This window comes from Gopherus evgoodei, chromosome 4 (assembly GCF_007399415.2).
Source record: "Gopherus evgoodei ecotype Sinaloan lineage chromosome 4, rGopEvg1_v1.p, whole genome shotgun sequence".
Taxonomy (NCBI): domain Eukaryota; kingdom Metazoa; phylum Chordata; order Testudines; family Testudinidae; genus Gopherus; species Gopherus evgoodei.
The window spans coordinates 138,776,799-138,799,708 of NC_044325.1; the positions used below are offsets into that span (position 1 = coordinate 138,776,799).

The 22,910-nt window shown below is 50.8% G+C and overlaps 1 protein-coding gene across 3 annotated transcripts in view; it reads left to right on the forward strand.

Annotated features, from left to right (window-relative positions):
• Positions 1 to 22,910, forward strand: part of GRM4 (glutamate metabotropic receptor 4) — a 230,754-nt gene that overhangs the window by 203,719 nt on the left and 4,125 nt on the right. For all 3 annotated transcript variants that reach the window (XM_030561356.1, XM_030561358.1, XM_030561357.1), the window contains exon 10: positions 7,967 to 8,213. In XM_030561356.1, the coding sequence (XP_030417216.1) occupies positions 7,967 to 8,213 (247 nt within the window). The remainder of the gene's footprint in view (positions 1 to 7,966; positions 8,214 to 22,910) is intronic.

A 22,910-nucleotide genomic window follows, 5' to 3' on the forward strand; every position in this document is an offset into this window, starting at 1 on the left:
TAGGTGGGGTGCCATTCCCAGCTCTCCCATAGGCTCCCTCCATGGCTCTCTCTTTAATTAACCCAGTTTCATGCTCCCCTTGGAAGGTAGGTCAGGATCTTATCCCCATTGCACAGGTGGGAAAACTGAGGTGCAGAGCCAGGCTGCAGAGTTGGGAACAGAACCCAGGTTTCCCGCTTTAACCACTAGACATGTTCCCTAGAGCAATGGTTCTCCACTTTTTCCATACAGGGGGATACACCCCTGCCCACCTAGCCAGGATCGTGCTCCCATTTAACAATGTGGGAGGGGCATGGTGGTTGTAACCCCCTGTCACCAGTTCAGGACGTTGGGTTGAGAACCGCTGCTCTGGAAGGGTGGGCTGCACCTGCTCTTGGTAAGTCACTCAGAGGCTTTGCAGCCTTGGTGTCGTACTGGATTCAGTGCAGCTCTTGGATCCTCATGGACTGGCCCGTAATGTGATTGTTTCATCTGCGACTCATCTGCAGGCTGTGACTTGGCTGACCTCACTGCAGTGTTACAGTTCTTTAAAAGCCCCAGGCTGGATCAACTCAATACGCAGTCTTCCGGGTTGCACTTGAAAAGAGCCCAGACCAGCTTTGGCTGGCTCAATGCAGCAACCGCATCCACTCATCTCTGTGGGCTGAGTCACTCTGAGCACAAGACACTGGTGCCCTGATCTCTGCACTGGCTGCCTATTTGCTTCAATGTGCAACTCAAGGGGCTGGTCATGATCTAGAAGGCCCTATGCCAGAGAGGGGTCTGAGTTCTTTGCGTGTGTCATCATAACAACAATTGGAAGATATAGCTTTTTAAAGTTGGAAGATACAACTTTTTAAAAGCCTCGGACAAAGTTCCTCCCAAGAGGCTATTAAGGAAGCTAAGTTGTCATGGAGTGGGAAGCAAAGTACTGTCGTGGATCAGAAACAGGCTCAGACAGGGAACAAAGGCTAGCAATTAGTGGACAATTTCCAGTATGGCAGAAAGGTTACCAGCAAGGTGCCTCAAGGTTATGTGCTAGGTCCAGTGTTTAATATATTTATCATTGATCTGGAAAAGGAGGTGAACAGGAAGGGGAGACAAAGTTACTGATGTAGATCAAGGCTAGAGAGGATGGTGGGAGCTTCAGAGGGCTCTTATAAAGCTAGGTGAACGGCCAGCAGGCTACAAGATGAAATCCAGAGGAGACAAATGCAGGGTGATGTGTGCTAGAGGGAATAGCTTGAACTAGTCCCGCACTTTGCTGAGCCTTAAATGCAACTGTAACCATTCAGGAAAAAGACCAGGGTATCGCTGTGGCCAGCACAATGACAACCTCTGCTCAAGGCACAGTGGTGCTCAAAAAAGCAAACCGAATGTTAGGAGAGGTACGGCATGAGAGACAAAACAATACTGACAATCCCATAACTGCATGCGCTCTCCTAGAACAGCGTTCCCCGGCTTGGCCACCGCAAGTCAACAAAGAGAAAGGTCAGCGTCACTACACTGATTTATACGTGTTGAGGATTTGGCCTAAGGATTCTGAATGCAAATGGAGTTGACCAGCACAGCTGCCCCAAATGAAGTGGATGCAAACAGTGTTCCAGAACATAAGGGATTCTTTAGTTAGAGCTTTAAAATCCTTTCACCTGGGTCGGCTAAGGAGCTATTAGCAATACGGGGCCAAATGAATCCCTGAGCTCAGTGGAAAGTGTCACCAAGCACAAATGTGGTCCCGGTGGGCAAACTTTGCTCGCAGTTACACTGCTCTAAATCTATTGTGTCTGCTCTTGCTTTCACTGGTGTGGATGGAGTTACACCGGTGAGAGGAGAATCAGGCCCCTTGGTTTTAAGGGGATGAATCGGGATTTGCAATGGGGTGAGCGTGAGCAGAAAGTGGTCTATAGAGTCAGACCAGCAACTAACGTACATTGATTGATACCAGCCGGGGATCAGGGCCCTGGGCAACAATGGAATTAAATCCATTGAAGCCAGCTGGAGGAATCAGTCTGACTTTTTCCCTGCAATGGAGCTACATGCATTTACAGCAGGTGGGGGTGTGGCCCATGATGTCTGTCTTGACAGCCTCCCTTTAAGGCTGCCAGCCTGGTCCAACTGCCCAGCTCCTGGCTGGCAGTGAAATCATTATGCTGTTGTTTCCGCTGGAGTCCCTCATGGCTAGCGAATCCAAATAACCTTTTGTTTTCCCCTTCCCCTGCCTGTTTTATTAATTGCTGCTAACAGCCCAACATGGGCCTGGAATGCAAAGATAATGCTCAAGTCATCTCGACATGGGTCCCCTTTTGTACATGACACATGTAGCAATTTGTACTGACCCCTTTTGTTGTTGTTGTTTGCGGTGTTTCTGTGGGGGCATTCAGAGAGTATTGGATTATATGCATCATCAGAGCTCATGGGGATTCATGAGTCGCTGGGAAAGTCTTTCAGAGCGTCTGGAAATCAGTCACACTCCTTGTTACTTTGAGTACACTTGTATAGTGTCTCACTTCCCCCTCCAGCCTGTGTGTTGATCTTGATCTGTTCTTTCTCCCTTAGCCAACATACTTTGCTGCCTTAGCAGGCCTATCCTTTATTGCAATGATCTGACCCCAAGCCAGTTGAAATTAATTGGAGTCTTCTCATTTGCCTCACTGGACTTGGGATCCAGCGCGTACTGATGAGTTAGATATGTGGAACATCTGTCCGGATGCTATCGGGTTCCAATCTGCCTGCCTTTCTGGGTGCTTGATGAGTTGAAGCCAGGTTCTTAGCTCACTTAAACTGATGTACATCCAGAGTGACTTGATGGCGTCTGGTTCCACACCTGTGTAACTCAGAGCAGAAAGTTTGGTCCATGAACTGTGTTTTGGGTCACAAACAGAATGGGTCTGCTGGGTCTCTGTCTAATCCCCGGTGGACTTTAGTCTGCAAAAACCAGCACACTGTTCAAAGACATGGCAGGCTGGCTCTGCTCAGGATGAGGGGTAGGGGGAGTTGTTTGTTGACAGTGAGGTGCACTGGCAGAACTGTATGTGTTAAATGAGGGGCCAGCAGGGGATAGTGCTGGTCAGGACTGAGGGGCATTGGTAGAGCTGTGTGGAAGCCCGGGACTGGAAAACCAGGGCATGTTGGGGGAGGGTTAGGATTGAGGGGCATTGGTAGAGCTATGTGGGAGCTCAGTGGTAACAGGGTGCTGCAGACCAAGAAAGAGGCGCACCAAAAGAATTGGTTGTGCGAAGCTTGTACTGAGGCTGCCAGAGTGATTCTAACCTCCAGTGCCATTCATCTGCACTGAACACCCAAGAGTCTAAAATTCAGGTGGGAGTTGATATATAGGCCTAGGCAGGAAACATGGTAATTGCTGCATTTCTGCCTCCACCACGATGCTTGTGCTGGGTCTGAGTCTGGAGAGAAAATGAGGGGGAACAAAAACCAGTCACCGCTGCAGCTGTCTGTTTGCAGCAACAATATGGAGTGGCAGGTTTGCCGCACTCTGGCCCCAGGAGGCCTGAGAAGCAAAAATGAATCTCTGTTGATCTGACTCCCCTTTGAAAGGCATCCATCAAGTGCGAAGGGAGAATTATGGATGAGAGAGCCAAGAAGAGCATTAATGAAAGCTGATGATCTCCACCGCTCCATGTCTGTCCAGACCTTAGCAAACCTTGTCAGGTACCTGGAGCCTGCTGCAGGCATGCGTCCCTTCTGCTGACCCCCATAGTGGGGTAACGTTGCTCAGCAGGGGTGAGGCTCACGCAGGCTACATTGCTAGAATGGCAGGGCTTTCGTTTGCAATCAGCTGAACTTCTCTGGTCCACAGGGATTGGGGTCTGATAGAGCAGTTGTCTGGCAGTCAGGACACCAGGATTCTAGGGGAGCTTCTACAAGGAGTGTCAGTGACTGGCCAGCAAGATCTAGGATGTGGGCTGAGCGGGCCTAAAGCAAGAACCTTAGGAAAAGTGCAGCCAGGGGAGAATGTTTGGATACAGTTGGCACTGGGAGTCTCAGCACTTCCAAAAATCACACCTGAGGTGTCTTAGTTTGGGCTGTTGAGACAGCCACAATTGATGTCCACTTGTGAAAATTTTGACCCAAATGACTATCTGATGCTTTCACTCCCCCTCCTCCCCAAGTTCTGCATTATTCCATTCCTGTCACCAGTCTCGCTCTGGATCTGGTCACCAGTTCAGTGTTAACCTAGGACAGTAGTGATCAAAAATGGAGCGGGCCCCTATTTGAGATGAGTTGACTCATATCCATCCTGTTCCTGAAGAATGTAGGCACCAGTGTAAACTGGTATCCTGGCAACACACAGGGTTCACGCCTGTACTGCTGTGAAAAGTACCATGGGATCTGTAATCACCGTGACTGGTCAGGACCTTGTTTTTAAATCACACTGGAAAATGGCAGCCCCCAACCTGTATGGCAGCCCCCAGGGCATGCTGGGGCATTGGTTTTCTATATACCAGGGGCGAGAGTCAGTCTTGGCCTATCCAGTCTGCTAACCTGCTTTGGGACCAGACAAATAGGAGATGTTTTTTTCATGCAAAATTGTCCTTAGTAGCCAAAAGAGGGGAAGAGAGGCAGCGAAAATATGAGAGAGAAGCAGAATTTTTCCTAACCGGGTGGGTTTTCCAAAGCGTCCTGCCAGACAGGGCTCTAACAGCCTGGGGAATTTTGGAATTCTTGGCCCTTTTGGATGGAAACTGCATGTCCTAGCAGCCAGGCTCACTCGCAACACCTCCCTGCACTCTGGCTGTCTCAGAAGAGAAGCTGAGGAGTGAATGGACATCAAACTCCTTTCTGTCCCATATATGGGGCTCCCTCCAGCTCAGTTTGAAACACAGAGTCAAAGATCAGTGCAGGTGAGCTAGTGCCACCGCTAATCTCTCTCTCTTAGATGCTTATACAGCCCCTTTACCGTCATATTTGTTCACCTTACAATTTTTAGTGTACATCTCCTCTCCACACCCCTGTGAGATAGGGAAGTGCTATTAACCTGGTTTTACAGATGGAGAAACTGAGGCACAGAGCGACTGGGGAAATGACTTGCCCATAATCACCCAGCCTATCAGTGGCAGAAATGGGAATAGAACTCAGGAGTCCTGACTCCTAGAGCCCTACAACAGTCTCAGACAGGCTAAAGATGGGATTCACAAAGGTATTTAGGCACCTAACTCCCATTAATTGAGTTAAGTGCCTAAATACTTTTGTGAGTCGCACCCTGAGTTGCCATAGGTTTCCCAGGAAATCTATGGCAAAGCAGAGAACTGCAGCTGGGTCTTCTGAGTCCAGGCTAGTGCCCTAATCCATGGGCCATCAGCCAGGACTGCACTGTCTAAGTGCTGTCAACCCTCATGCCTATTGCCAGGGCTAAAATCCACATGAGCGATGATTATAAAGCAGACACCATGCCGCAGCTGAGCCAGAGGATGACGTTCGAAAGCCACCTTGAGCATCGTCTGAATCCTTGTTAGCAACTGGAGTTCACAGCCAGGAACAAATCTGGGGCCGACCTGAAATCCAGAACCTGTGGTCGGGGTGGGGAGATGAAAGTAGAAGATGATGCCAAAAAGGGGACTGAGCAGGGAGGAGGGACATGCAAGCAGGGTGCCATGAGGTTGCCCAGCCCTGCCTCCTTGTTGCGATAGGGCCAGATGTGGGTGCTCCCCCTCTTAATGCCAACTGATTGACACATCTCCAGTTCGTGAGGCGCTTGCCAAGCCCTTTCCATAGAAAAATGGATTATTCTACAGTCAGATTAATGGGTTTTCATTTTGCAAAACATCTGTCACCGTTAGTCCTGGACAGTGAGCGTGAAATTAGTTTTGACCGCAGAAAGGCTACGTTGGTATGTAATATGTGACTAACATTCCAACGGCTAAAGGAGGGAGCTGGAGAATGAGAATTACCTGTTGAAAGAAGACAGGGCCGCATCTGTATGCACAGGGAGAAGGGAGCATGTGGATGCTGGAGGGGCATATATGTGTTTCTGTAGTCAGGTTTCCATACTATGCCCTTTGCAGGGGTATCTGAGCCCCCGTCTGTTGCCAATGGTATGTGCAGACATGGGTTTGAGTCTTGTTCCAAGAGGGGATGTGTGCAATAGAGATGTGTGGGCGGAAGGATTCTGTGTCTCTCTCTTGATTGATTCTAGGGCTTTCCAAACTTTGTGTTTGCCACTGATGCCTTGATAAGTCGGCTTGCTATGTCTGTACTGATGCTGTACGGGGAGGGCTGTTGGTGGTTTCTGCCCAGCGATCCGTTGCACTACTAGAGTGTACCTGACAACCACAAAGTGGCTTAGAGGAGTGGGGAAGTTCCAGGATCAGAAGCCTCATTTTTCAGATGGGGGAAACGGAGGTACAGCGAGTGGAAAACGGCTTGCCTGCAATCACACAGCCTGTCAGTGGCGGAAATGTGAATAGAACCCTGGAGTCCTGATGCCCAGAATCCTGCAGTAGCTACCCAACCATGCCTTCATCAGTAGCGCGCAAAATGATACATTGTTTTCCTACACGCCAGCTCCTGAGATGAGGCCAGATAAAGTCACAGAGTTTAAGAGCAGAAGGGGCCACCAGATCATCCAGTCTGACCTCCTGTACATCACAGGTCAGCAAGATCCCCCAGCGCCTGCACCTTAAACCCAACAACGGAGACTAGACCAACCAATGACAGCCCTCAGGAGACTAGACTGTTCTGTGCCACAGGCAGAGAAGAGAAGGGACTGAGGTGCGCCTGTGCCCGGGGCCCCCACAGTGACAGGCAAATGATGTTCTGTGTTTTGATGCACAATTAACTATCTGTACCTCTGTCTTCTCCCATCCAAAGTATCACATAATGATTTCAGTCCTGACTCCCACTCGATGCTCAAGTATCCCCCCCTTGATTTCCTCCTCATAGCTGAACTATTTCGATCTGACTGCCCCACCCCTATCCCCATTCCTCTGAAGTGATGAGCCAAGCCCTGGGGATGTTAACCTGTTGGTGCAATCATGTTCCCAGGGCAATGAAACCATTTGCATGCCAGCAGAACCTCTCCTCCCAGCATCCCCCCGAGTCCACATTGCTGATTCCCGTGGTGAAGTGACGGAAGTACTGATCCCACCCCAGTACTGCTAATACCCTCATTCCAGCAAAGCACTGGAGATGCCCATTTTGATTGAATGGATTGATCCCATCTCTAGGTTAAACCCAACAGCTCTTCCCCTGCCCCACCCCCTTCCAGCAGCTCCAGTGAATAACACAACACAGGCATGCGGAGTGGAAGCTGAAATGTCTTGTGTCCTGCTCTGGAGAAGAGCTTGGAGGGCTCAGTTTGGTAAGGGTGCCTTTCACCTCTGGTTGCCTCTTCTGTGCAAGCTCACCTGCAGTCCTGCCAGAGCATTAAGGCATGTTGGGGTGATCATATGGGTGGGTGTGGGGGGAAGCTTACATGGCTGCTTCCTGTATTTTATATATTTGTGCTGAGGTCACTTAAGTTACTCCAGGTTTATACTGGGGCACTTGAGACCTGTTCCTGACCTTAGCCTGAAGACTAATCTCTACCGTGTAAAAGGTGGTTATGGAAAACAGATCCACCCAAATGCAAGATCCTTACTTTAGACAGCAGAAATCCTTCTCCATTTCATTCTTTCCCTTTATCCTCCCAACTGTACACCCCACATCCTCTGTAGCCCTACTTTCCATCAAAACAGCCATCTTTTAATGTTTGTATCCATCTCATTGTTCATTTGCTGCTTTGACATTCCATCCCTCCTATTTCTTTCCATTTAGCCTTATTCCAGATCTCCATCTGCTCCATCCTTCCTCATTTCCAATCCCAATTGGTTGCTCCATCATCTTTTTATCCACATTCCCCCTCTCCTCTTGGTTGTCTTTGTCCCTAGTTGGATGCTTCTCGACATAGAGGCAGTTGCAGAGGGGAGGGGGGATGAACGTGTCTGGGAAGGGGTTCGCAGGCCTGAGCGCATTACCTTGTGTCTTCCAGATGTACATCCAGACCATGACGCTGACCATCTCGGTGAGCCTCAGCGCCTCCGTCTCGCTGGGCATGCTCTACATGCCCAAGGTGTACATCATCCTCTTCCACCCGGAGCAGAACGTCCCCAAGCGCAAACGCAGCCTCAAAGCGGTAGTGACGGCCGCCACCATGTCCAACAAATTCACTCAGAAGGGAGGTTTCCGACCCAATGGAGAAGCCAAATCAGAACTGTGTGAAAATCTTGAAACGCAAGGTAACGTCCCCTCAGCTGCATGGCCAGCCTTCCCTACTGTCAAGGAAACGGGGCCAAGGATCCTTGGCGGTGCGTGGGCTGCCAGTGGGTGATTATGGCTGCTCCATTTGACTCAGTGAAAAGGATGAGCTTGTTCCTTTGAAAAGCACATTGCAGGTGACATTCAGCCCTGGGCAGAGGGGTCAGCACAGCGACTAGGCGTACCACCAACCCTCAGAATGGGAGAGAGTGCTGCGTAGGGTTCATGTGGCTCTTCGGCACAAGGGGTGAACTTCACCCTGCACGATACTGCATATTAGCCCAGTCCTGCTTCCGTGGAGGTCGAGAGGCATTGTGCTGTTGGCTTTAATAAGAGGAGATGGGGGTCCCTGTACCAGGCAGCTGTGAAATCCAGGTGTAAGGACACTGAGGAGTTGCTGATGTCTGGAATTATGGGCCCAATGCAGCTCCCATTGAAAATCAGTGGAAAGACGCCCACCGACTTCAGGGTGTATGGGGAGAGCGAGAGATAAGAGCCATGCTTTAGTGGATTCCATTATCCTCAGACCCCCAAGGCAACGGCCTCAGTAGCTAGAGAGGGGGTGCAAGTTTCAGATCTGGGTCTAAGCCTCCCCAGAATCCAGGTGCAGGGAGTTGGTTTGGGCTGCTCTCTAATTATAGCCCCATAACTGAAAAATGCCTTGGCTGGTTTTAATTTGTGAGGGCATATGAATAGGTTTTAATTTTCAGATGTCTTCTCTCGCCCCTCCTCCCTCTCCTGCCCTTGGAGCCTGGAGAAGCAGTCAGTCAGAGCCCCTGCCTGATGCTGTGGTAGAAGAGCTGTCCAGCTGACCTGTCCTGAAGGGCTCTGCCTGGGTTTTCGAAGCTGCATTTGTATTTCCCATGTTTGTGTACTGGGGCTTCACAGCTTTCACTGACTTTTCTGAATGCCTCAGGGGGCCCTTTTGGAGCCTGCCTTCATGTAAAATCCCCACAGAGACACAAGTAACCTGTGGTGAGCTACTGAGGTTTGGGAGGCTGCAGGGCCGGCGCTTCCATTTAGGCGACCGGGCGCCAGGATTTGGGAGGGTGGCAGACTGCTCTGGTGGACCTCCCGCAGGTGTACCTGCAGAGGGTCCGCTGGTCCTGCGGCTCCCGTGGAGCATCCGCAGGCACGCCTGCGGCAGGTCCACCGGAGCCGCAGGACTGGTGAGCCTAGGGCGCCAAAAAACCTCACGCTGCTCCTGGGAGGGTGGATGGTCACATGGTGTCCGCACCATGAACTGCAGACTGTGTTTTAACTCATAAAACCACAGAATCATGGATGCTTGAGGTGGATAAAATGTGTTAGATCATCCAGATTATGCCCCCGGTTCCCAGGTGGGATTGTTGGCCCCACGCATCACAAAAGCCACAACCATAAATTAAGACTAGCTGGCACCTTTTGTTGCCAGTCTCCAAGGACTAGATGATCACAATGGTCCCTTCTGGCCTTAAAGTCTCTGAGTCTGAGACTGATCAGGCCATGGGATGAGCTCCCCTTTAGAGGCGGTCCCTGTGAGTCAGGGGTGAGGCACTTTGGTGGTACAGCGAAGTGGACGCTATGCTGTGGACAGAGGACTCCAATCTCCAGGGCTGTGAATCCAGCACTAAATTCACTGCATTTCAGGTTTTAAATATCTCCCGGTGGGCTTTGTGCCAGAGCCCTGCAGGGCAGGTAGTACAAATCAGTGGTTCTCAACCAGGGGTACACGTACCCCTGGGGGTACACAGAGGTCACCCAGGGAGTATATCAACTTATCTAGATATTTGCCTAGTTTTACAATAGGCTACATAAAAAGCACTCATGAAATCAGTACAAACTACAATATCATACAGACAATGAATTTTTTATACTGCTCTTATGCTATACACTGAAATGTAACTACAATATTTACATTCCAACTGATTTATTTTATATGGTAAAAATGAGGGAGTCGGCAATTTTTCAGTAATATTGTGCTGTGATTCTTGTATTTTTATGCCTGGTTTTGTAAGCACATAGTTTTTAAGTGAGGTGAAACTTGGGGGTACTCAAGACAAGTCAGACACCTGCTAGGGGTACAGTAGTCTAGAAAGATTGCGAGCCCCTGGTAAAAATTGACTTAAAAAGGCAGAGAGAGGAGGGTGACATTGTAGCAGATGAAACACGAAGACTAGATCTGGTTCCTCGTTGTTCCCTCGCTTCCTGATTGATTTTGAGTGCAATGTACTTGAGTCAAAAAGTGATCTCTAAGGCCCTAATCCTGCAAAGACAAATACACATGCTTAACTTTAACAATGTGGATAGCCCCACCGAAGTCAGTGACTTAAAGTTAAGCACATGCCTAAGTCTGTGCAGGATCAGAATGTAAGGTGTCATACTGGGAACTGGTCCGTTTCCTTAAACTCTCTTAAATCTCAAGCTTGGGACTTGCCCCTGGCCCTTTGGGAAATGGACAATTCATTTGAGCTAAGAATGGTGTTTGGTTTGTGTTACCTGTGTGAACCCCCCAGGCAAATCATTGGTTGTATATTTCACATAGGTTTGTATTATTTGGATTGGTGTTGTTTAATGTGTGTATCACGATACCACCCAAAAATCACAACCAAGCTGAGTCCCATTGTGCAAGGTGCTGTCCAAACACACAATGAATAGCCTTCCTTTCTATTGTCCATCCCTGTGTTCTCTCTTTCTCTTCCTCTTCTTTCTCTAAAATACAATAGTCAGCTGAGAGAGAGGCTGGCCAGTGGTTAGGGGTCTAGCATAGGACACCTGGGCTCAATTCCCTTCTCTGCCACAGATTTCTTTTGTGACTTTGGGTTAGTCATTTAGCGTTTCTGGGCCTCATTTCCCTGCCTGTAAAATAGCTCGTCTTTACCTCACCGGGGTGTTGTGAGGACAAATATGTTAAAGATCATGAGATACGGCCCCCATCATAAGATGCACAGCACAAGAGGCTTCTATCCTAGTCAGGGTTTCTGGCTGCTGCTGTAATAATCTAGTCATTTTTCATAGTCATTTATTAATGGGAGTGAATGGGTCCAGGCCGCAAAGATGATCTGGGTTTTACATTTCCCAAATTTTAGGGGAGTTTGGATCTGGGGATTTAGTTCTGATCCACCTCTAATATAGAGTAGGTTAAATGATTGGCCAGTTGTCTTCCTCTCTTAGTAAGATTGGGCAGCATTGTAAATACAGTTAGGCAACTGTGGGTGCACTGCTCGTTATGCTGACCGGTACTGTCTCATTGTTTCTGTAGATGCCCCGTCTGTGTGTATTCACCTCTTGTCTCTTGTCACAGATTGTCCGTCTTTGGGGCACGGACTGTCTTTTTGCTCTATGTTTGTACAGCACCAAGCACAGTGGGGGTTCTGGTCCATGGCTGGGGCACCTAAGGGGGCTGCAATACAAGTAATAATAAAGTTTCTGTGTTCCCATCTAGGCCCCCTGTAGGTTCAACGTGCCTGCAGCATTTTGTTACTAAACCCAACAAATACATGGGAAGTAGGCAAAGAAAAAAAAATTGGTATGAGTTTGTTTCCATAGCAACCCTCCCTCTGTTCTCCCCTAGGATGGGATCCCAAGAGTGCTCTGAAGAATAACAAACCGAGGCTAATCCCAGTGCAGGGGCTGATTGTCAGCAGAACTTCAGTGGGAGCTTGGGGTGGGTTGTGTGTGCAGTTGATGCTACTGAAATCCAGAGCTTCCTGCGGGAAGACTCCTGGACCTGGTTCTTCCCTGTGCTGCACCTCAGGTCGCCATTTACATAAGTGCAAAGTGTGTAAAATGCTACCCCGACTGCAAGGCATAGCGGCTTTCTGATTCCATAGAGATTTCACACTCGGCAGAGGTGTGAACGGTGCAAGGGAGTGCAGGGGAGGGCAGAATCAGGCCCTCTCTCTTACTGTTGTGTTGTGTTTGCCCCTGCGGGCTAGCTGCTCATAATCATACTCATACAATAGAGGTGAAGTCTGAGCACAGGCCTGGGAGCTCGGAAAGCCGGAGTTGTAATCCCAGTTTTGGCACTGATTCCCTCTGTGACCCTGCACAAACCACATAACTTCTCCCTGCTTCTGTTTGCACGCCTGTCATAATACTCGGGCTTTGTGGTTAATGTTGGACAGTGCAGCGTGGAGGACAATAGCTGTGTCCTTACTGCCAGTGTCGCTTCCTTGGAGTGATCCATGGCCTCATATACTCACACCTGGCTATTGTCCACCGAGTCGCACACCGTGAAGTATGGAGACTAGAATTCACCACCTTTGCCTCTGAAATTAGCTCTCTAATTTCTAAGGCAAAGAAGAACCCACATGAGCCCTTGTAGCTCTTTTATACCCTGGCCAACAGAGGCCGAGACAACCACCAACTCATACACAATTCAAGGAGGACTGCCAAAATCCATCCAGTCATGGGCGGCATAATACTAACCCTCGAGCCGGCTTGGTTGTGTCCTGTCAGACCACAGAGCTGCTTGTGTCTCCCTTATTATAAATAACGGATGCTCTCATTGTAATGCCAGGAGCAGGCCTGGAGCATTCCTGGAGGTTTCCTGTCATTCCTGGCAGGAGATAGAGCAGATTGCCGCAGGAGCCTGTCACCTCGCCTCAGACTTGCAAGCAAAGCCATCAAGTGGCATATGGGCATGCGGGGAGCCCGGGTCGGTTATGCCCCCCAAAGGCCCCACACTTGCACTGTAACAACCATGCTCAGAAAGACAGGGCGTCCCCTACTTTTGATCTCACGTGGTTCACTCTGCTCCTGGCGCTTCCCAGCCCTCCAGTGGGCCCCTCCTGTGTCTTTATCCCATAAAGATCATTGTCAGCCAAAAATAAGCTAGAAGCCTACTAATGTTCTTGCTTTGTAAGAGGCATTATACATCTGTTCTGATACTGCAGATACACGGGGAAAGCCAGTAATGACTGCCCACCAGAGGAGCTGTTATAAACATGATGACCATTATGAACCTTATAATGTAGGGTACTTAGCATAGAGGCACTCCAAGAGGGCTGAGATTTTGTTGACTAATAGCATGGCTGATCACTAGCGCTGACTTTGCTGTCTGTCTGCATGGGCTATTTACAGTGGGCCACGTTGGGACGAAGGGTTTTGAATTGACTTCAGTGGGCCTGCTTGGGTGAGGAATAGCTCTCCAGTGGGAGGAAAAGGTTCACAGTCTGGCCCAGGAGGACTGGGGAATACAGCCAAGCCAGATCTGCGCCTTTTTGGTTTGAATTTGCAAAAACAGGAGCTTTTGTGAGCGAGAAAGAGTCAAAATCTGTGAAATGGGTAGAATTTCAAAATGTGACATTCCACTGGGGCAAAATTTTCACAGGAAAATATCCAGGGAATGGAATCTTCCTGTGTTTGGGTGAGAAACCTGCCAATTTGCTAACATTTCATGAGAGGAGAAATTTGCGGTCGCAACATAACCAAGATAGAAACCATAAATACGTTTTCATGCAATTTCATGGTTTGTTTTTCATTTCACTCTATCTATCATGTAATGTGTCTGTCTGTCATACTTGCAATATCTATCTACATACCTCCCCCCTCTCTATGTGCCTTAAACAGATATATCAACAATTTTTGCCCCCCTTTGAGTTCTGTTATCTGTACCTTCTTTTCTCCATGGCTTCTGCCCATTCCCCTTCCACGTTAGAGTCTGAGAGGAGGCTTGGCCAGTATGCCTTAATTAGTGTTAACTGATGGCAGAGTTGTCCATGTGATTTCCCCATGAGTGGTTTTGGATTGGTCCCAAGTTCCCCTTGTGCTCAGACCTCTGTGATCTTTTCTTCATGCCACCGCGCCTGCAGCCACCGAAGTCCCACAGACAAGATTTGTTTTGTTGCAGTAAGGGCCATTCTGTTCTGTTCTGTTCTATTCTTGTGCGGTTTTGTACCCCTCTCATCACTGAGGTATCAGAACTCCTTTCAATGGACTTCTTCTTTGTTCTTTCCTCTGTCCACCTTTGACTCCCTCCACAGTCCATTTAACTGGTTTGTGACTCACCACCCGCTGCAGAGTTCCTTTGGCTTTTGTGCCTCTCTGCATTCTTGCCTGTACAAAGGACTAGGAGATCCGGGGGTTGCAGGAGCTACACAATACCTGACTCCAGAAGCTGCCTGTCCTTTCGTTCTCAGCCTGCATCAACAACAGGAGGATGCGCAAAGTGTGCGTGATCATGTCTCCCTCTAGTGGCTCCTCTGTGTATTACACTAATATCTCAGATCACCCAATCTGGATCCTCTGAACTATATCAATCTGGGGCCCAAAGTCACTGGACTACATCTCACTATTCAGCATTTTCTCCTAAGATGTTGCTTTTCCATTGGGTTGACCTGACTTACCCCTTTCAGAGATGCTATTGTCAAAGCAATAACAATACTTAGCACTGATATAGCCTCTTTAACTCAAGGATTTCAAAGCCCCATACAATCAGTTTGTAAATAACCCTCTCACCACCCCACTGTTTTAGGTGGTCAGGTACCCGTTTAACAGAGGCACCGGGAGGTTGACTCTCCCTCAGGCTATACAGTGAATCAGTAGCCGAAGTAGAAATAGAATCCAAAAGTCCAGACTCTCAGTGCCTGTTCTCACTCCTCTCCCTGCTCCCTCTCAGCTCTTTCACCCCCAAAGCATGCTGATCTGTTTTATGGGGGGGTTGTATTATGGAAACCAACCAAAAGCTGGGCCCCATTCTACCCTCTGCAGACCCATACCCTCTGCAGACCCTACCCTAAAGAGCTGACAGTTTAAATAAACCAGACAGAATTATTACCCCATTTTACAGAGGGGGAGCTGAGGCATTGAGCGACGAAGTGACAGGTTTACACAGGAGCCAGGAACTGATCCCAGTTCACTTTGCTCCCTATGCTTTGAGGTGGTGGGCAATGGGAGCCCCTGCCAGCTGTATATATCAGCCGGCCGGTGGAAGCGCACAGCAGCGAGAGACAAGGCTCTGTTCTGCAGTATCTCAGGCGCGAATGTGTCTTGCATTTGGAATGTGGGTGCTCAGCCTGAAGAGAAAGCTGGCACCGCGGCGTGTCAGGAACAGTCTCAGGAAGCCGATTGCATTATTAATTTGAGGGACGGGAGCGGCTGTAGAGTTGTCAACCACGGGAAGGGAAGGGCTGTTTTTCATTCTGTCACTGGCAGGTCACGTATCTTTAAATAAACAACAGAATAAATAATTTACAGGGCTTGATTGCAAGCAGATTGGCTATGAAAACATTGCAGCTAACAAATAGCGCTGTCAGCTCTAATTTCTTATGGCCCATCTAATTGTTATCTGAGGATAACAGCGTCTGAAATCTTCAATAAGGTTCATTTGTCAAGGATGCACTGGCACTGGATGGAGGGGTGGGAGAGAAATAAATAAATAAGTCTCTGACTGCCACAATCTGCCCTAGCTGCTGGAGGGAAAGGGTGAGGGAATCCTGGGAAGACTGAGAGGGAGCGAGGGCCGGATGGATGCCCCTCAGGGATTAATTGCCATCATGCATCTCAGACACTGTAAAGCCGCCAACCAGTGGACAGTGATATCAGCACAGCTTTAACCATGCACAGGGTGGGGGAGGTCATGGGAAATCACTGTGGATAAATAAGGAAGACTTAAGACTGGGTTTTTTAAAAACAATTTTTTTAATGCATTTACAATATGTGGGCACAGAGCATAATCTGCTCTGATCATACAATTGGGATGACTACGAGCCTATCTAGACCTGGAAAGGAGGTGCTTCCGTCTGTCTGTAGTATCTAGGTGTCTTCTGGTATCTAGGTGTCTGCCTGTCTGTCTTTAGTATTCAAGGAATTTCTCCCTCTCTCTGGTCTGTCTAATCTATGCATCTAAATGACCTAAACTGCACCTACAAAATGTCAGGAACTAAAATGGAGGGGGGGCTGTTTAAGATGGGTCTGAAAATGAAGCCTGTAGTCTGTGACCATCCTCTCCTGACCCTGTGCCTGCTGTCACCAGCTTTGCCTCCCAGAGGGGCTGGGGCAGGTGGTGAGGGGGATTTGCTCCTCTCCAGTGTTTTACGGGCTGGAGCGCTCATGAATTTTTCCATGGTGTCTCTGTCTTCTCCCCTCTTTGCTTATGAATGGTTGCATCCATTCACTGAGGATTATGGTGGCAACATTCAAGGAGCCGGAGGGCTGCACCAGATTTGCATATCTATTTACATATATACATTTTTAATCAATTGTAAATGTGCAGGCCCTAATATTTACTTGTGTTTGTGGCAAGCGAGTGGGAACCAGCAGCAGCGACTTTGTGCTTTGAACCACCCCGAGTTTAGCTGGAGCAGACTGTTGTGGGTCATACTGTAGGGCTCTTGAGGGCTGCATACGTTTACTGAGCTGCTCGCGGTTTAGGTTGCTGGGCAGCACAGGGCGCATCTCGACCTGGAGATCTAACGCACTGGCCAAGCGTGTCTTTGTTCCCTACTAGTGGCCAGACCAAGTAAAAGATTTCTGAACGTGCTAAGATCACCATGCTGATAGACCTGGCCCTTTAGCTCAGGCAGTGGCCAGAGGGTTGGGGTTTTTTGTTTTTATGTAAAGGTCCTGGGTTCAGTCCCTGTAGACGAGCCATCGGGGAAATGAGGCCATGTGCTGGCACTCACTCACATGCTAGCTGGAGCCTGAAATTAAGGTGATCCTGGTTACTGTGTGAGTGGGGAGCTGCACCCTGACTTTACCCTACTTTAGGTTGGTTGTCCTGGGACAGGAGAGACAAGCACTGAATCTGAGTTGGGAGCTTGTATCACCCCATGCTGCTCTCCGTCTGTGTTTGTACCCTCCCCTCCTTCCGTCTGACCAATTTCAGCACTGGCACGCTCCCCCCACTGCTCAAACTCCCCTCAGCATTAAGGCTTTGGCTTTAGGCTCCCTGCCTTGGCTCTGGCCATTACTGCACAAGCCCCACCTCTGCCAGGGTTTTGAAACAGATCAGAGGGAGGGTGGGAGGCTGATGCTCAGGCTTTTGAAACTGACAAAGGAGCGGGAGGCTTGTCCGCTAGCTCTGATCTTCTTCAAAGGAAGGGTCAGCTCCAGTTTCCTCCAACTGGAGATATTTCCCCTTAAAACTGTAATTGAGGGCTTGTACCGGGGCATATTCATATGAAAGTAATCTCACTCTTCCACAGACCCTCTTCTAATTAGAATCCCTCTTGAAATACAGAGCAGGTCACACACTTCATGCTTTTTCTCTCATATCATTTACAGGACAAATAAATAGCCTCCAGTTTGTTCCATAAAGAGATCTGTTTACAGTGCCATCTACATCCCTAGCTTTCAGAGGGGTTTGAGAAAGGACCAGATCCCTGCTTGGGGTAAATAAATCAACATCACTCTGTCCAAGTCAGTGCAACTCTGTTGGTTTACACCTGCTGAGGATCGCACCCAGAGTTGCAATAGTCAGAGCCAAACTGCTTCCAAGTTTGGAAGTCCAGGTTTTGGTGCCGTCCCCCATGCACTGCAGATGGATCAGAACCAAAACCATGGGTCCGCACTATGGATCTTGACCATGTTTGTGGGCCTGGTGCTGCTTTCACTTACACCAGTTTAACAACAGGGCAACATCATTGATTGAAGTGGCATTATTCCTGCTTTACACCAGTGTTAGTCAGAGGAAAACCAGGCCCTCCATCTCCAGAGTTGTCCCAATCAAAACCCTGGATCCAAACACTGCTGAAGTAACAGAGATTGTTAGCACTGTGGGTCAGGGACCATCTCATTGTCATGTGTTTGTACAGGGCTTAGCACAAAGGGGACTTGGCCTCTAAGCAGGGCCAGTGCAACCCATTAGGCAACCTAGGCGGTCTCCTAGGTTGCTAACATTTGGGGAGCAGTGAACGTGGTTGCCGGATCTTTGGCTGCCCCGGTTGTCGACGGTATTTCGGGGGCGGGACCTTCCGCCGCCTAGGGTGCCAGAAAAGCTGGCAGTGCTCCTGCCTCTAAGCGCTGCCATGCAACTTGGGGGTCCAGAATCCAGATCTAAATCCAAATGGTCCTAGTTTTTGTGGCTTTTAGTTTTGATCTCATGAGCAGGCGCCATCCCCGCCCTGCTCCAGATAAGGTTTGCACCTGCTGGCTAAGACCAAACTCACCCCATTTGGCTATATTGGGAACTCAGCTTGCAATAGCAGAACCTCTCCCCGAACATGGCAGTTCGTGGGCTACGTGCAGGATCTCTCTCTCTTTGTCTCTGGTTCCTTCTGACCCGAGGGCCGCTTGCCCCATCTCTCCCCTCTGCTGATGGAGTTACAGGCTTCATCTGCCACCACGAGGCAGCAAAACTGATTCACCAGCTGTAGGTAGGTCTCTTACTCTGCTAGCAGGGCAGCTCAACAAGCGAATCACGCATCCCTCAGCTGGGTCACACACCCTGCCACCCGGTCAGAGGCCTGCTTTCCAGCCGGGTTTCTCACACACAGCTCAGACCTGGGCCCACTTGCAATACAGGTCTGGGTGCTGTCTGCAAAATTTGGATCCAGACGCACCTGGGAACTTCCCCAAAGTTCAGCTTGAAAACTCTGATCCAGCCCCTCTCTAGTTGTGATGTTCCAGACCTGGGGAGAACCTCCTAAGCCCCACCCCGATACCTGAAGGGGGTTCAGTGAAGATGGACCCCGGGGTCAAAGCACATGGAGTTTGGTTCTTTCAAGACCAAATCCCAATTTTCAGGGTATTGCAGAAACCAAAATCACCCCCTGAGCTTTGCCTGGCCCCAGAGATGATCGCACAGAGTTATAGGGCTTGCTACTCAGCTACCCCATTCCTGCTTTTGAAGTGGAGAGAGGAGAGAGCAAAAGTGGATTTAAGCCATCTTTGTGCCCCCCATATTCTGGGGCCATGTAGAGCCTTGCCCAGCTCCTGGTGTAAATTACAGCAGCCTCTGGACCCTGAAAAGCGGAGAACAGCCAGACTGCCGAGGATTCTGACCATGTCCCTGATCCATCCACAGTGCTGGGAGGTGGGAGCAGGGCTGGAGTAGCGTCCTTACACCATCTCTATACCAGCTGGAGCGGAGCCCAAGGCAGGGGGGCAGCGGTTTCTCAGGGATCCAATTTTACCTATTCAAGTCATCAGAGCAGCATTAAAGCTCCGTAGAGTAACTGCGAATTTGGCCCATGTGTTCACACTGGAACTTCAAAGGGGCCAATACAGGAGGGATGGGGAGTTGGGAAGGGGGGGCCCTTTCTCTGTCCCCATGAGGTTAATCTGTTACCATAAAAGAGGCAGGTTCCCACTGGGAAATGTCTATTTAATTACGAGTGACTCACGCAAACTCTGGCGCCCTGAGACCAACCTGGGAAATCGTTTGCCTTTTCTTTGGAAATTATTCATAGTTCAATGCATGTTACCCCCGGGGGGGAGGTGGGGAGAGAGGTGAATTGCTCAGGATGAGCCTGATTGTCCAAGCGCAGCTGCTTGCTGACTTCTGACTCTGGGGTCCAGTTCTGCTGCGCTTGCTGGTGTGTTTGGGGAGGGGAGGGGAGGGATATGATGGAGCCAAGGATTTGCTCACTCTCCACTGCTGCCCACTCACTCCATGCACACCTGCACAGAAGTGGGAGGAACAGCTGTTTTCATGCCCCACCTCCGTGTGATCTTTGGTAATGCCAGTGGCTCACACAGGAGAGTTAGGACTTCCTTCCCCCCTTACTCTGCCCAGCAGACCTCACAACGAGCAGTATATTGGCTCTTCTAGTGGGTCTGCTCCAGCTTCAGTTCTCATAAGAGCCTAAATCTGAGATGAGCTTTTCTGCTCTGGTTGGTAATATTAATAATCTGACGAAGCACTTTACAGAGCTTTCAAAGATATTCATACATATGCGGTGCTACCTCTTGTTCTGTTTGTCCGGCCCCTAGCACAATGGAGTCCTGGGCAGTGAGTGGGGCTCCTAGGCGTTAGGGTAATATAAATGAGAAATAGTCATATCCATTTTTCAAAGCACCTCACTCACTTCAGCTTGTTAATAACACGGCCCTATGGGTTAAAAGGTATTTGGGTGCATGGCTTCTTTAAATGGTTGGCTAAAGCTGCCAGCCTGGACTCATTTTAAAACACCCTTGTCTTGAGGGCTTGGCCTAAAAACAAGAGACTGATGAAGGAGTTTAAGATTCCTGGACTTTTGTCATGGATCAGCACTTGGAGACCAAGTGGCTCATGGTCAGAGGTGCTGATCCTATTGGGCCTGATTCTCTGCCGCCCTTCCACCCGTGCCTAGCGGCAGTGCCGTAACAAGGGCGAGGCGAGTGAGGCACTTGCCTCAAGTGCAAAAAGCCCAGGGGCGCAGAAAGTGGTGAAGGAAAAAAAAGCCGCTGGCGGGCACAGAGATAGCTACAACTGAGGTGATCTCCCGCACCGCCCCCGAGTGTCCCCCGGTCCTGACTTGCTTCCCCCAGCCACTTCAGCTCCGTGCAGCAACTGCTGCCGCAGGCTCCTAGTGCCCCCCATCTCACTGCCAGGGCAGGCTGACTGTGAGCCTGCCCTTCCACCTCAGACCCTTTCATTTTCCAATGGGACCCTCCAGCAGCACAGCCCCTCCACCTGCAGTCATCATTCCTGCCCCATGCTGGGCAAGGAGGCAGCCCCATCCCTCACCCCCAGTGAGGCTACAGTCAGGGGCAACAGCAGGGGAGGAGGCGCATGCAGCATCCCCCGGAACCCACTAAGGGGGAGGTGAGGGAGATTCCTGGACCTGAGTGGGGCCCAAGGAGCATATGGAGCAGTGGTGGGAGTGAGTGCGCTTCTTGGGGGGCAGGAAAGCGGGGCTCCTCCCCCAGAGCTCGCTGCTGCTGGCAGGGAAAGGGCTGGGGGGAGTCCTCCTCTCTGTCCCCTGTCCCGGAGCAGCCTGCCTGCACCCCAAACTCATCCCCAGCCCTGCCCCACCCCAGAGCCCACACCCTCCAGTCAGAGCTTTCACCCCCCTCACTGCACCCTCAACCCTCTGTCCAAGCCCTGAGCCCCTCGAGCACCCTAAACACTTTATCCCCAGTCCCAGCCAGAGCCCTCATCCCCCCACACCCTGACCCTCTGCCTGAGCCCTAAGCCCCTCCAGCACCCCAAACACCATATCCTCAGTCCCAGCCAGAGCCCTCATCCCCCCACACCCTGACCTCTGCCTAAGCCCTTCCAGCACCCCAAACACCATATCCTCAGTCCCAGCCAGAGCCCTCATCCCCCCACACCCTGACCCTCTGCCTAGGCCCTTCCAGCACCCCAAACACCATATCCTCAGTCCCAGCCAGAGCCCTCATCCCCCCACACCCTGACCCTCTGCCTGAGCCCTAAGCCCCTCCAGCACCCCAAACACCATATCCTCAGTCCCAGCCAGAGCCCTCATCCCCCCACACCCTGACCCTCTGCCTGAGCCCTAAGCCCCTCCAGCACCCCAAACACCATATCCTCAGTCCCAGCCAGAGCGCTCATCCCCATGGGTGGCAGGTTTGTAGAAATTTTGGTGGTTCCCCCACCTCAACTTGCCCCCGCAAAACTCCACCCCCCACCTGCCCAAGACTCTGGGAGGGAGTTTGAGTAGGGGAGGAGGTCTGGGGTGCAGGATAGGTGCAGGCGCTGGAAGGGAGTTTGGGGATGGGACAGGGTGTGGAGGGAGGGGGTGGAGGCTCGGGGTGGGAGTTTGGGGCAGGGAGGGGATGCAGTGGTGGGGCTGGGGATGAGAGGTTTGGGGTGTGGGAGGGGGCTCAGGGCTATGGCAGAGGGTTGGGGTGTGGGGTGAGAGCTGTGGGGTGGGGCTGGGGATGAGGGGTTCATGATGCAGGAGGGGGCTAAGGGCTGGGGCAGAGAATTAGGGTGCAGGGGGATGAGGGCTCTGGCTGGGGCTGAGGATGAGGGTTTGGGGTGTGGGAGGGGGTAGGGGGTAGGGGCTGAGAGATCTGTCTGGGGCTGGGAATGAGGGGTTTGGGATATGGGAGAGGTTCTGGGCAAGAGTAGAAATCTGGGGGGTGAGGGCTCGGGCTGGGGATGAGGGGTTTGGGGTGTTGGAGAGGCTCAGGGCTAGATCAGAGGCTCAGGGTGCGGTGGAATGAGGGCTCTGTCTGGGACGGGGATAAGATGTTTGGGGTGTGGGAGGGGCTCAGGGCTAGGGCAGAGGGTTGTGGTGCAGAGGGGTGTGAGGGTTCTATCTGGGGCTGGAGATGAGGGGTTTGTGGTGCTGGAGGGGATCAGGGCTAAAGCAGAGGGTTGGAGTGCAGGGGGATGAGGGCTCTGGCTGGGACTGAGGATAAGGTGTTTGGGGTGCTGGAGGGGCTTAGGGCTCAGGCAGAGGGTCAGGGTGTGGGGGGATGAGGGCTCTGGCTGGGACTGAGGATATGGTGTTTGGGGTGCTGGAGGGGCTTAGGGCTCAGGCAGAGGGTCAGGGTGTGGGGGATGAGGGCTCTGGCTGGGACTGAGGATATGGTGTTTGGGGTGCTGGAGGGGCTTAGGGCTCAGGCAGAGGGTCAGGGTGTGGGGGGATGAGGGCTCTGGCTGGGACTGAGGATATGGTGTTTGGGGTGCTGGAAGGGCCTAGGCAGAGGGTCAGGGTGTGGGGGGATGAGGGCTCTGGCTGGGACTGGGGATAAAGTGTTTAGGGTGCTCGAGGGGCTCAGGGCTTGGACAGAGGGTTGAGGGTGCAGTGAGGGGGGCGAAAGCTCTGACTGGAGGGTGTGGGCTCTGGGGTGGGGCAGGG